Genomic DNA, 15,346 nt, shown 5'->3' on the forward strand with positions numbered 1-15,346 from the left:
TTTTTGGTGTCTCATAGGTTCCTGAAATATTCTCTCAGTTTCAGAAGAGACACAGAGAAAGGCCTATCTCTCTCACAGGCTTCCATTACCATCTCTTGCCCCTTCATCTCCCGCCGTGCCCAGAGGAGTGTCCTACCCAGCCATCCTGTGCCTCTCCAGGTGATGGAACGTTCGTCGGGCTCTTTGTGTGGCCTATTTCCTAAATGTTGTTCTCGTATTGGAAGTTCTTAGGCAGTTTCTTGGACTCCGTTCTCTTCCTACCCTTCTTCTGCGCGACAGAACATCCACCGCCTCCACGTATATTAATGGTGGTAGCCACAGGGAAAATGAAACACGAGGATCCCGAGCGTTTTCGTGATGATTCACATCTTCATGAATACAGAGATGTGAATTATCACGAAAGCGCTCGGATCTTCGTGTTTCATTTTCTCTCTGGCTACCAGCATATTCCCGAATAATGTGTTCTTTTGTGATTTATCTGCATATACGTCGTCTCAATATTTGGGATCGTGTCTCTCGAGGTCAGACGAGTGGCTCTGTTGAAGTTGAGGTTCACAAACACGTCAGGTTCGACAAAAACTTCCACATTTTTAGAACTGAGTCTCATTCTCTCTTTCAGTGTCTCCTCCTCTCTATCTTCTCACCGTTTTCTTTGTAGTTTTATGTCCTCTTTTTCGCTGGCTCTCGCGCACTTTCCCCATCGCTATATTCCACTTTCTACGCAGCGTTCCCTACCGACATATACCCCCACGGTATCTTTCCGTTCCCTCCCACGTTGGACGTTTTCTTCCCCTCTCTCTTCCCCTCTCTCTCCCCCTCCACCTTGTTCCTGGTTCTTTTGAAATGTCGGCTACGTCAGGTCATCCCTTGGCGCGTGTCTCCTGTGCATTGTCCGGGTGTCTCGATCCCCTGGCTAGCCAGGGGTGGTGGGTCCGCCCACCCGCTTTCCTCCATCTTCCCAAAACTGTGTATTGTGTGTCGGGGTCTAATGCAGCTTAGCAGACGTTGACGACCCCCAGTGTAATTAAGGTAAGTTATACCGGCCTGTGCAGCTTCTTGGGAGTCGACTCAAGATGGAAACGGATCCGCCTTCCTGACGGTGGTGTAAGGCTTCCTAGACACAGCGTTGGAGGGGATGACTCCCTTGCACTCACACATATCCAGCCAGCATGGGTTCGAATCGTGAGGATGGTAGTCAGCTTACACCCATCCCAGGTGTTCATCCTCAGACCACACTTAACACATCCAGATCCCTCACACCACTTTATACATCTACGTCCCTCAGACCACCACACATTACACAGCCAGGCCCCTCACACCACACTTAGGGGCTGTGGGTCATTCGACTCAGAAGCACTTACTAAATCAGTTTGAAGATACGAATTTTTTTTTTTCCATACTATTCGCTATTTCCCGCGATAGCGAGGTAGCGTTAAGAACAGAGGACTGGGCCTTTGAGGGAATATCCTCACCTGGACCTCTTCTCTGTTCCTTCTTTTGGGAAAAAAAAAAAAAAAAAAAAAAAATGGCTTTCAGCCGTGTGAGACAGAAGCATCAGAGAGCAAGTTTTAACTAGGAAGGGAAGCGATCAGTACCCACAACCCGCTGACAGGTCTTCATAAAGCGTAGCAGTTCTCTGAACTCAGGGTGGAAGGCTAGAGGAGGGGGACTGATTGCAAGAAAGGGGAGGGGGTGAGTGTTGGTTGGGGGGGGGAGGCTATTTTTGTGGTGAAGCTGGAAATGTTTCGGTCTTATCGGTGGAGAGGCTTCCGGAGTCTGGCTTATCCTGAAAGACGACCTCGCCACACCAGCAACCTTGGCTGGTCCTCAACCCCACCGACCTCTCTCCCTCACAATCAGGCCACTGATTAAGCTTGTGAGACATTAGGTAGATTTTGCAGTAGCGAAAGCTTACTGAGGGAGAGAAGTCGGAGAAACGGGGCTAATATGGAGTGTCTGTACTAGCCTACCCTTATCACACGCTCACATACGATAATGATAATGTTCAGTGATAAGAGAGAACAGGGCCCTCTAAGGCTGACCCTGTCAGTAATATGTTCGTGCCTCTAGGTGGATGGCTTCATCCCTCTGCTGTCGTCGATCAGTATATTGATACCGCTGTTAAGTTCACACTACTGTAGACCATTGTCTTGGTCGACGCCTTCGGTAGAGGGACGACCAGCTGGCCAGCGACTCGCTACAAGTTGTGTCTTTGGCAGAGGATTAAACCCTCTAGATGGCGGTATCGCTTTAGCATGAGGAACCCCTTTGTGTGAAGTTTGTTTCAAGAGCCTGGCCATTGTACATGGGACCTAAGGACACCAGTATAGCCTTGGACTGTTGGATGTGCGTCGCGCTGGAGGGCGCCGTACGACGGAGGCAGCCCCAGACCTGAAGAAGGTCGTCTGGTTGTCACCATGATGCCTGAACAAGATAAAGTCAATATGGTGAGTGTTGGTGCAAGAAAACGTCCATATGGTGAGTGTTGGTGCAAGAAAACTTCAAATGTGGTGAATGTTGGTGCAAGAAAACTTTAAATGTGGTGAGTGTTGGAGCAAGAAAACGTCAAATGTGGTGAGTGTTGGTGCAAGAAAACTTCAAATGTGGTGAGTGTTGAGTGCATGGCAGGTAGGCATGGGAGGAGTCATGCAGACAAGTTGTGTGGATCTGCCTGGCAGTAATGAGATCTGGTGGATGGAGTTGATGATGTGTTTACCTCCTGATGGGGACTCTGGCGAAGCCCTGATTGGAAAAGCAACGGATTGGGAGTTGGTGTCTCGATTTGAATGTGAGTTGTGAATGATTGATCCCTCTATGGGATCTGATGCATCCCAGTGATGGGACGGTGACGTGGGCCAAAATATGACCTGTGACGGTCTTATGTAACGCCTCCGAGGGGCTGTGACGTTGTTATGTAAATGTCTCCTAAGGAATGGTGACGGTGTCATGTAACGCCTCCGAGGGGCTGTGACGATGTCCTGTTACGGCTGTGATGGTTGTGACGGTGTTATGTTACGGCTTTCAGAGGCTTTGATGGCTTCGTCCTTTGGTCTGGTGAGATGTGAAGTAAATCTTGGGTTTTGAATAAGTAACAAGGTACTTTCCTCTGGTAACTGGTGATTAGGTGAGTGCCAGCTGTTGGCACTGACTGTGGAAGTACCTCAGGTCATCTTACAGGTCCTTGACCTGTCGCTTGGCTGTCTTACAGGTCCTTGACCTGTCACTTGGCTATCTTACAGGTCCTTGACCTGTTGCTTGGCTGTCCATATATGTACACCAACAGAGGAACAGAATAAACATTTTTTTTTTACTGATGTTGCAATTTATTGATAACGGAATAAATAAAGACTGTTTTCTAACTACTATACAAAATGTCTCTAATTAGCGCTCAGACCTTTACGGATAAGCGCACGTAACTTTTCGAGTCAGCAGAGAAACTTCGCTAGTTACCACAGCGTCACTAATTAGCTAACGTATTTAAATAATGAGATCATGCTGTTGATTAACGCAATAACATTATCATATTTGGTCACAGCGTGTTTGATCGAGACGTTGACTGATGAGCTCCTGTAATGTGGCAACTAAGAGTTGACATTACGGTTAAAAGTCCTCTTTCTCTTTAATAATCAGGTGATGTTATAACAACGGGTTATATTTTCATAAGATATTGACGTGATGATACGTTGGTAAGAGGCGTATTAAGCAACGGTGAATGGTCCGGCGTCATGTTGGCCCCTTTCTTAGACATCGTGTCTTATTTTAGTCTCTCTCTCTCTCTCTCTCTCTCTCTCTCTCTCTCTCTCTCTCTCTCTCTCTCTCTCTCTCTCTCTCTCTCTCTCTCTCTCCGAAGTTACTTTGGCTGACCGACCCAACTTAGTCATAGGGGGCGCTACCTCCGCCGGTGGGCAACGCGCTCTCTGTCGGCGTTCACGTGAAATGCCTCGTGGCTACCGCAGTACACACACACACACACACACACACACACACACACACACATGTCTGAACTGCCGTGTGTTTGTAGATTATTTATTATAAACTCATCAAATGGATAATCCCTTGATTATTTAATCCGATGTAAAGATTATCGTAACACCGACCTTTCTGAAGATTATTGCCTGAGTGGAATACATAAAGGTCAAGATGCTCGCTTGAATTGGCGAGAGAATGTATAAGGTCAAGATCCTCGCTTGAATTGGCGGGAAAGTGTATAAGGTCAAGATCCTCGCTTGAATCGGCGGGTGGAAGATGTTATAAAAGTCGTCAGTCATTTGTTATAATTTGCTGAGTCTGTGACACAGACGATGTAGGTCCTTGGTGACTTAAACCATAAACTGTGTATCATAACATCTGTGCCACATTTAAGAGCAGCGTCCCAGGTGTAGGAATCAAAAAAAAAAAAAGAAATAGGATTCAACTCTTTGTGTCAAATATTATTGGCATTTGTTATTGTTTTTTATATAAGTTCATAGATCGCGTTAGGGGAACGGAGGCAAGTGTTGGATCTGGTTTCTGTATGGGAGTGGGGTGGGAACCCTTATCTGGAGGGTTTAGATAGGGCTTCATTGTGTAGTGTTGCCCTATATTTGTGAACTGATTATCTTAACAGCTGCCTCACTGTGTACCTTACACTGCATATAGGCTGCCGTACACTGTATAGCGGCTGCCTTACACTGTATAACGGCTGCCTCGCACTGTATAGTGGCTGCCATACTCTGTATAGCGGCTGCTTCACTGTACAGCTTAGGTAAAATCCATGATGTAATTTGTGCGTTTTAATCTCATGCCAGGTAGTGATGACCAGATACCAGGTAGTGATGACCAGATACCAGGTAGTGATGACCAGATACTAGGTGGGTGATGACCATATACCAGGTAGTGATGACCAGATACTAGGTGGGTGATGACCATATACCAGGTAGTGATGACCAAATGCCAGGTGGTGATGACCAGATGCCAGGTAGTGATGACCAGATACCAGGTTGTGATGACCAGATACTAGGTGGGTGATGACCAGATACTAGGTGGTGATGACCAGATACCAGGTGGTGATGACCAGATACCAGGTAGTGATGACCAGGTACCAGGTAGTGATGACTAGATACCAGGTAGTGATGACCAGTACCTGCCCCTCGTATGACTCAAGAAATATTGCCTTTTCCGTTCCAACAGTTTCAGAGATTGATTAGAGTCTTATCTCCAACGGGTTTGAAATATAATGGTAATGTTGGCTTTATCGTATATCATCAATTCGAAGGAGTTTGGTAAGAGAAAGGTGTTGAGGATGAGAAGAAAGTTAGTCATATGAAGCAATATGTTTGGATTTTGTGGATAAAAACGTACATTTTCCTATGAATATTGGTTCAAATTTCTTTAGATATTATTACCTTTATTCCATACATTTCCTGTTGTTTATTTTTCGAGGTCATTATTTACGATTGTAAACAAACCTACGAGTATTTACGACTGTAAAAAAACCTACGAGCAAACACAACGTTGATTGGTCAGCCTCCTCTACCTTCCACCAGTCCCGAGTGATTGCGTTCCTCATTGGCGGACGTTGCTTCTTCCTGATTGGGTTGAAACTCGCCATCCATCTTGGTACGCAAAAAACGGCTTGGGGGAAAAAAGGAAAAAAAGATTTATACATATATCGACCGGTTCCTCTTACTACCTGTGTCCAACTGGTTTATATTTAGTTTTTAAGGCGTCTCAACCCAGTTCCTGGTCCCTCAGGGCTATACTCATTTATTTTTCCACATTTTCTTTTTCCCCTCCAGCCTCCCGTTCTCTATGCAGTTTCCCGTTCTCCATGATCGGCCTGGGGGAGGGGGGGGATGGTTTGCTCTGACCCCTACGTGAATTTGAGAGAGATTAATGGCCTCTTTTTTTTTTTTGTTTTGTTTTGGCAAAATATATCTCTTTGGTCACATCAGTAGAACAGCTTTTTCATTAAGACATTAAATGATAAGATTTGACATTTTGTCGTCTATCATTATTATTATTATTATTATTATTATTATTATTATTATTATTATTATTATTACATTTATTTTTATTATAATTATTATCTACCGGGGGAAGGAGAGACCACCTCCCGCCTCCCTACCCCTGCCTGTGACAGACGCAAACCTCAGCCTCTCCTCACCCCCCACTACCACCTCCAGACCCTCCTCACCACACCTGACTGCCCACTCCCAACCACACCCCAGCCGCTCCCCCTCCTCTCAACAGCTTGCTTTACAGCGAGAGAGGAGGAGGCAGCATCTGCCGCCATGACTGGCGTGTGTAGTCCCGCCTGCCTCCATAAATTTACCACTTTTTATTTTGCCACAAATCTTTAACATCAAGAAGACGTGTTCTCCACCAACATGTTCCCCACCAACAAAACATGTTCCCCACCAACAAGACGTGTCCCCCACCAACAAGACGTGTCCCCTACCAACAAGACATTTTCCCCACCAACAAGACATGTCCCCCACCAACAAGACATGTTCCCCACCAACAAGACGTGTCCCCCACCAACAAGACATGTTCCCCACCAACAAGACATATTCCCCACCAACAAGACGTGTCCCCCACCAACGAGACATGTTCCCCACCAACAAGACATGTTCCCCACCAACAAGACGTGTGCCCCACCAACAAGACATATTGCCCACCAACAAGACGTGTCCCCCACCAACAAGACATGTCCCCCACCAACAAGACATGTCCCCCACCAACAAGACATGTCCCCCACCAACAAGACATGTCCCCCACCAACAAGACATGTTCCCCAGTGGTGGGGTTGGATAGGATCAAGGGAGGAAGCGGGGAGGGTGATTACGAACTCGCTAAGATTATAATTTGAAGTTCAAAACAAGAATGGTCTTTAAAAACACATTATGTCGCAGATGATTTAGTGGGCTTTTTTTATATTATTATTTGGTTGATGCTTCAGTTGTTACTCGAATTCTCGTAGAATTGATGACAGCTGTTATACAAAAAAGTGCGTTTTCGACCATTTTTTTTTTTTCTGACTGAGAATGAATTTATGATGTTTGATATATCAGCTGATGGCAAAATATATCAGGGGAGTTTAGCACCGTGGATAAACTCTTTAGCTGAGAGAGAGAGAGAGAGAGAGAGAGAGAGAGAGAGAGAGAGAGAGAGAGAGAGAGAGAGAGAGAGAGTCATCGTGGCAGTAGCAAATCCGAACCTTGAAAGGTCAGCCTTTGTTGGCCTTTTAGATAAAGGCCAGGTTCTCGCACCCTCATATTTTGCCCTTTGGTCCCGAAGTTCCCCTCCCATCATGTCACGCGACGAGCAGTGGGCCCAGGGTGTGGATGTCACGTCGTCTGCAGGAGAACGGAGGCCACACCTTCGCGAGGCACGGCCCAGCAATGCTGCTCGTGTAGTGAACACCTTCGGCAGGAGGAAAACAGGCCAGGGTCGTCCCTCTGCTCCACCGTATTCTGCTCCTGCCACTTCTGTTACTGTTGCTGTTACTGCTGGCCACTACCACGTACCATTCTACGGAACGTAACGCTCATATACATCTCAGTGCCAGTCACTGCAGTGCATTGAACTGTACTGAGATGTAGGACGGAACTTGCCCCACCAGATGGAGGGGGGTATTTGTCTTTGTTATATGATGTAAAAGAAAAACAAGAAAAATCAAGCAACAAACTCAAAACAAATAAGACTCTGGCGGTTGGAAGTGAACAGGTTAACATCAGCATCAGTACACACACACACACACGTGAGAGCGTCAGAGAGATCTAGGAAGACAGACAAGTCAGTGAGAGACACATGAAGAAATCAGACGTAAGAGGAGGTGAAAGCTGAGCCACATTCGCTGAGAAGGCCGGTGAGGGAGGGAGCTGAGAGAACTGGTGAGGGAGGGAGCTGAGAAGGCTGGTGTGGGAGGGAGCTGAGAAGGCTGGTGAGGGAGGGAGCTGAAAGGACTGGTGAGGGAGGGAGCTGAGAGAACTGGTGAGGGAGGGAGCTGAGAAGGCTGGTGAGGGAGGGAGCTGAAAGGACTGGTGAGGGAGGGAGCTGAGAGGACTGATGATGGAGGGAGGTGAGAGAACTGGTGAGGGAGGGAGCTGAGAAGGGTGGTGAGGGAGAGAGCTGAGAGAACTGGTGAGAGAGGGACGGGTCTGAGAAAGCGGGATGCTGAGACAAGGTTGTATGAGACAGTCTACGGCTGAGGCAAGACGCGCGCGTTGTAATGATGCGTGAACACGCGTTCATGAGTTGATGGTGGCCGTTCGTGTGGGGCGCACGCACGTACAGCAGTAGACTGACGCCCCCACGGAAGCCGACTTGTTATCAGCTATGTAGTTAAGCGGGTTGTCAGTAAGTCGAGGTCCAGGTCATGACCCGAGGTCAGGGTCCCAGCTGGGCTGAAGGAGGTCACCCCTCGTCCAGGTCAGGTTTCCAGTTTGACTCCTGGGGTTACACCGCGTCCAGGTAGACTGAACGTAGCATGATTAAGCCGCCGACGTAAACGATGAAGTGGTTCCTACATTGAGGTCTCCGACCCTTGCAGTCAACACTGTCAGGATCTCTATCCATCTTGCCTTCTACTGAAGGCCTTGGGATGGAAATATGTATAATTTTTGCCTTCAAGCTATACCTAGACTCGACTACATTATAGAATATCATTAACTTTTTGATCTTCTTGACATCTAACTCACCCGACCACCGACCGGCACCCACCCCTCTGGCCTAAATCACAACCTCCTAAGATAAAGTTTAAATTCTTGGACTAGTGTCGCTCAGCCAGTCCCGTAGGCCAAGCCTTCCAGCCACGCCGTAATGATCTGGTTCTGGTGGGAACGCTTCCCTCTGGATGTGTGAGAGAGAGAGAGAGATCCGTTTTCCTGTACTGTGGAGGAGAGGTCGTGTGAGAGAGAGCTCCGTTCTCCTGTACTGTGGAGGAGAGGTCGTGTGAGAAATAGCTCCGTTCTCCTGTACTGTGGAGGGGAGGCCGTGTGAGAGATAGATCCGTTCTCCTGCACTGTGGAGGAGAGGTCGTGTGAGAAATAGATCCGTTCTCCTGTACTGTGGAGGGAGGTCGTGTGAGAACTAGATCCGACCTCCTGCACTGTGGAGGGGAGGTCGTGTGAGAAATATATCCGTTCTCCTGTACTGTGGAGGGAAGGTCGTGTGAGACATCCAACTTTCCTGTGGGAGAGGTTGTGGGAGTCCTGCTCCTCCCCCCCGCACACCGTGGGTGATCATGGACGCGTGACAACATACCAGGTGTGGGAAGACCCCTTGGGAGAGACACCACAATGTTTCCCTGCGCTTACTATCACTTGGGAAAGTGTTAGTGCCGGCGATGCTCATCCATCCCCATCAGGAGAAATGTCTTCCTCACATCCATTTGCCAGTTCCTCTTTGCTTCACTACGCTCTCCTTGCCCCTAGTCCCCCCCCACTCTCCCCTGGCGTAATCTGATGGTGCTCCTACAGTGGCGAGGTACTCCATTCATCACCCTCACTGGGTCCAGCTGGTGATTCAGGCCCCAAGATGCGCATTTGGGCATAGAGTCCCACCATAGACAAATGCCCTCAGGACACGTCTACCTGAGCTTGACTTAAGGGACGACCCATCGAGAAGAATATGTGTTAAGTGTGTGTGTGTGTGTGTGTGTGTGTGTGTGTGTGTGTGTGTGTGTGTGTGTGTGTGTGTCACAGACAGTTGGCCTTCCTGGACCTGACGAAGAAGGTCTTCGCATGTCGTCTCACGCGTTTTCTTTTCTCAGTTTCTACCCCGTCGCTTACACACCCCCGCTGTTTCTCGCCCACTTAAATCAGCTGGTAAGTTAGAAAGAATGATTTACGATTCTCTCCTCCGCTGGCTCCCATGACACTCACAGTCGACCCATACTGGAGTCATCGTAGTATTCACTAGTGCGTTCTACTGCTGGGGGTTTCACACTCTCCTCGTGTGTAGCAGTAAAAGCGAGGGTTGTGGTTGTGATTGTGAGAGCACTATCTCTTACCCATGACTGGGCAAGTCTTCTCCTCTGCACTGATAACCTGTCACTCACACCCGGATTATCATAAGGTACACTGACGTGGTGGGGGGATGGTTCATCACACAGCAGTGCCATCATCACTGTCACTCGAGACTATCACAGAAGCAGTGACATGGTGTCGCAAAATAGCAGTGGTAATGACACTCTCGCTCACATTATCGACGATCTAGTGACACGGCACAACACAGCAGCCCCATTTACTTCTGTGAGCTTATCGCATAGCACGCTTCTGTGGTATGTGGCTCACACACACACACACACACACACACACACACACACACACACACACACACACACACACACACACACTTACACAGTGGTAGTCCTGTGACACTGTGACAACGCCAGTGGTGACGCCTTCTGACACACCCGCCGTTGGGAACCCTCGTCCATAGAGGAGACGCCTCCAGTGGTTTAAAGTCTTATCTCTCTTTTATCTCTGTTATCTGCACCTCTCCGTTCATAGTGACACAGATGGATGAGGCGTGTACACTTTCAGAAGCTCATGTATATTCTCTCTCTCTCTCTCTCTCTCTCTCTCTCTCTCTCTCTCTCTCTCTCTCTCTCTCTCTCTCTCTCTCTCTCTCTCTCTCAAAACCTTTCTTAGATCGTCGTTTAAACAGAGAGCAACTTGTTCTGCCCACCACTGCTTTCATTTCACCGCCAGAATGAAAGCTGTCTTTATTCTTCGTTCTTTCTTCTTCCTCTTCTTCTTCTCCCCCTCCCCCTTAATGCCACGGCGAAAAACTGGACGCCTGATATTAACAGATTGTGGAGGGCATGTTAGAGCTGGGGCGGGTGATGCTTTCTTCGTGATTTGCGACACCGCATTGTAAGGACACGCTTGAGGATGTGGTCAGGTGTGGTGGTAGAGGAGGGAGGAGGAGGGGCTAGGTGTGTTGGAGAAGGTGTTGTTGGTGGTGGTGTTGTTGGAGGCCAAGTTTGCTGGTGATGGTGTAGCGGTGAGGAGAGTGGAGATGACTGGCTGCCCTGTGCTTTTGGAGAAATGGAGGGAAGTTGAGATCGAAAGGTCTTTGGGAACAAGAGAGGTCCGTAAGGAACAGGAGAGGTCCGTAGGAACAGGAGAGGTCTGTAGGAACAGGAGAGGTCTTTGGCAACAGGAGAGGTCTGGAGAAACAGGAGAGGTCTTTGGGAACAGGAGAGGTCCGTAGGAACAGGAGAGGTCTGTAGGAACGGAAGAGGTCTATAGGAATAAGAGAGGTCCGTAGGAATAGGAGAGATCTGTAGGAACAGGAGAGGTCTGTGGGAACAGGAGAGGTCCGTAGGGACAGGAGAGGTCTGTAGGAACGAAAGAGGTCTGTAGGAACAAGAGAGACCCGGAGGAATTTTTGGAACTGATGTGTATTGATCTAAGGTGAACATCTGGCTTTGGAAACCTCTTACGTGTCATCCTCTCCAACACCTGCCACGACGGTCATGCTCAGCTGCAGTGAGGAAAAAACTATTTTGTTGTTGTTGTCATGATTTTTATTATCAGGTCTTATTTATCATTTAAACACCTGTGATGATGAATGTGTTTTGCCGTAGTGTGTATAGTTTTCGAGTTCTTTGTGATGAGGTGATTCTCTCTCTCTCTCTCTCTCTTCTCTCTCTCTCTCTCTCTCTCTCTCTCTCTCTCTCTCTCTCTCTCTCTCTCTCTCTCTCTCTCTCTCTCTCTCTCTCTCGTGGTGTAGAGCTCCTCCGCTGCGCTGAGGGAGTAGATAACCATCGATCGATAGTGTGTGTGTGTGTGTCTGTGTGTCTGTGTGTGTGTGTGTGTGTGTGTGTGTGTGTGTGTGTGTGTGTGTACACGTCTGTCACTTATCACTGTCATGTGCCAGATATACATTACCCATAAAGTTGTTACGTGTACGTGGTGTTAGAAAGGCAAGTTCATCCACTTATACGAGGGTACGACCCTTGAGCTCGCTGGTACGACCCGAGAGTCTGATAACGTGACCTTTGACGTGATCCTTGAGGGGCCAGATCAATGGCCAAGATTATTGTATTCAAAGGTCGTACCGTCTTTCTCAAGGCTGATACACTGTCGTGCTCAAGGCTGGCACTGCCGTGCTCAAGGGTCGTACCGTCTTTCTGAAGGTTAGTGTACTGTCGTGTTCAAGGGCCGTACCGTCGTGCTCAAGGGCCGTACCGTCTTTCTCAAGGCTGGTACACTGTCGTGCTCAAGGGTGGCACTGTCGTGCTCAAGGGCCGTACCGTCTTTCTCACATTTGGTATACTGTCGTGTTCAAGGGGCGTACCGTCGTGCTCAAGGGTCGCACCATCGTGCTTAAGCATTTGAACCTTAAACCTTAATTATTATTTTCCCTCTTCTTGTAGCAGAGATGTGTGTTACCTGGTGATGGTTTGGCCCTCCTCAGCTGCCACCCAATCAACAGAGACTTACACCACGCTTTCTCTCTTCCCATTTTGACAAAGAATGATAAAAACCTGTGTTGTATCGTGCGTAGTTTTATGGTCATCATCTCATTTTCGTGCATCATTCGTGAGGAGTGAGTTCGTAACATTGTTGTGCTTTGGTGACCCACAGGCGGAGCTGAAGGCTGCGTTGCGACGCCGTCGGGGTGACGACTCTGGGTCTGGCGATGACGACCCGGGCCTGCCTCGCTCCCCACCTACCTCGCCAACCACCCTGGACGTCCTCAACCACGGACTTAAGGTACGTCAACCACATTACCACCTCGCTGCTCTAAGCTTCCACACCTTCACGACTGTTTCCCTCTTCCACTCCTTTCATAACTCCTCCTCTCCCATCTTTCCCATGATTCCTCTCTTTACATTATTATGGTTGTTGAGGATGTAGGATGAATGAGGAACAGGAGAAGCCTGGAACAATGCCATGAACCTGACTGGCACTTCTGTACTGATCCATGAGAGTGACATTTCAAACCTTTCTATAAAGACAATTGACAGGCACCTCCCCACTCGTCCACGAGCGACGTTATAAACCGGTCTAGAAGTCCATTTGACAGACGCTTAATATACTTCATGAATGACAGTACTTGGAGTCTCCTGAGTCACGAAGACTAGAGGCATTTCTCCTCCAACTAGTCTCTCTGCACATCGCTTTCATCCACACTGAATTGCGTGTTGCTGTTCGTCTTCCACTGTCACAGACTGCCCCTATAGGACCCTGTTTTGTGTTGATGGAAGCCGTCAGAAACCCGCAGATGAGAGGGGTACGAGTAGAAAGATATAAGGATGATTTAAAGGGGCAAGAAAGGAAAACATGTCAGCCTTTCACAAGACTAACGAGGTTCAGGTAATGTCTGTCGTGGACTTGAAATGTCTATCAAGTCTGTGCGTAAACGTATCTACGTTTCAGCTTTCAACTACTCTAATTGGTAGTTCATTCCATATGTTAACAATCCTGTTGAAGTGCTTCACCTCTCTCGAGGTTCTACAATTGTCCAAACATCTGTATCCATTTACAACGAGGGGAAGTGCGACGAGTCTATCCTCACAAGTAACTTATCAGATCAAGATTATCGACTCCTTTCATAAGTATTTCGAATATTTATATCGGATTATCAGAGGCCTCGTCATGTCTCGATTGTTTTTGCGGTGGTGGACGGTGTTTACTTCACACCTGCCACGGAAACACCCTCCACTGGACGTATCGAGGTGGCTTGCGACGGTCGGGCCCACTACATCAACGACGTACTTACCCCTCTTCCCTCTCTCTCTCTCTCTCTCTCTCTCTCTCTCTCTCTCTCTCTCTCTCTCTCTCTCCATTCTACCCAGTTGGCCTTGGTGAACAGTCGTAGCTGATGTTTCTTACGTAAGGCAAGTGTTATCGACAGAGGAGACATGAGCCTTGATATCTTATCTCAGACAGTAAACCCGGTAATGATCGACTGCCCGTGTGAGCATTTCGTTGGCGATTCGAAAAAATAAAAGAAAAAAGAAAAAGAAAACTGGATCATTTTTTTTGTGTGTGTGTGTGTGTGTGTGTGTGTGTGTGTGTGTGGATCGCTGAGGTTCACTGTTTTACAGACGTGTGCTGCGTGGCTGGCACGGATGAGCACATCGCTGTGCTCAAGTCTCTCTCTCTCTCTCTCTCTCTCTCTCTCTCTCTCTCTCTCTCTCTCTCTCTCTCTCTCTCTCTCTCTTCTTTTGGCACGCTTCAGATTGCCCTAAGCCTGTGCTCTGCGTAGGACGGAGAAAAATTGCTTTGGGGGAGGTAAACACACCTTGAACTCTGTGCAGAGTCCGGCCCAGCGGTCGTTGGTGTTCCGATGTGCGCGTAATGTACGTGACGTGGAAGACGTTCCCAAGGTAACGATAGACACTGTAACGTAGGGTGGGCTTATCTCACTCTTGACCCCGCTGTAGTATCATCAGTGGGGAAAGTGGCCTTCCCTCCAGGGACGCAATGAAAATGGCCACTTCGACCCCCGCCGCTGAATCTCACCATTGCTATCGATGACAAATGGTATATATGTATTCCAAAATCCAGAGAGAGAGAGAGAGAGAGAGAGAGAGAGAGAGAGAGAGAGAGAGAGAGCATCGACCAACCTGTTATGAGACAGGGCTATCGCGTAACGCCCACCACCCACGAACGAGAGAGGTGATCCTCTGCTCTCCTCGTTTTTAATCATCTATAACCCATTATCTTCTCATCTGATTTCTGTGTACCACCAGTCTTTACTCAGACAGGTAGATGGGTCTGTGTATTCCCCCTTGTAACCATATCTTTCTTCACGTCTCATCTATGGATGAATTTCCTTTTCATGATTTTCCCTCTGTATAGACCAGTAATATGCATATTTTTTTTAGCTGTATGTAAGGCATTGTTATGTGTGATGTTGATGCCTTTCAGTTTCCATTTGACATCAAGAAATCATCTGCTGGATTGAGTCTTAGACTAGATCTCTTGAGTACAATATTTTAAGTCTCTCTGGAGCAGGTCGGCTCTGATGATGGCCTGGCCTGCCACTACTTGACCCTTAAGTGTCAAGGGCTAGGCCACTGTCGTACTCAAGGGTCGTTTTTCAAGGGCTTTTGGCATCCAGAGCCTAGTGTGTGTGTGTGTGTGTGTGTGTGTGTGTGTGTGTGTGTGTGTGTGTGTGTGTGTGTGTGTATGAATCCAGTGAGTATTATTTTCTATGTAAATATATAGATTTCCACTAATGTTACGCTTCTCACTGAACACGACAGAGTTGCTCGCGGGCCACGCAGAGCACATGCAGCGACGGGTCGCTCCTCTCCATGGGCAGCTCCGAGAACGACGAGGTGAGTACTGGTCGTCCCCCACTGTGTCGCTTAGGGTCAGAGGGCTGTTCCCCCCCATTT

General features: G+C 48.0%; 1 protein-coding gene across 7 annotated transcripts in view; it reads left to right on the forward strand.

Moving 5' to 3' along the window:
* LOC139759894 (uncharacterized) overlaps positions 1-15,346 on the forward strand; it is a 295,508-nt gene that overhangs the window by 213,578 nt on the left and 66,584 nt on the right. For 5 of the 7 annotated variants that reach the window (XM_071682442.1, XM_071682445.1, XM_071682446.1 and 2 more), the window contains exons 6-7: positions 12,582-12,710; positions 15,212-15,286. In XM_071682442.1, coding sequence (XP_071538543.1) covers positions 12,582-12,710; positions 15,212-15,286 — 204 coding nt within the window. Of the gene's footprint in view, positions 1-2,045; positions 2,448-12,581; positions 12,711-15,211; positions 15,287-15,346 lie in introns of those variants that run through there. The other 2 variants (XM_071682449.1, XM_071682450.1) reach the window with 2 other exon arrangements.

The sequence above is a fragment of the Panulirus ornatus genome, chromosome 34 (genome assembly GCF_036320965.1).
Source record: "Panulirus ornatus isolate Po-2019 chromosome 34, ASM3632096v1, whole genome shotgun sequence".
Classification (NCBI taxonomy): domain Eukaryota; kingdom Metazoa; phylum Arthropoda; class Malacostraca; order Decapoda; family Palinuridae; genus Panulirus; species Panulirus ornatus.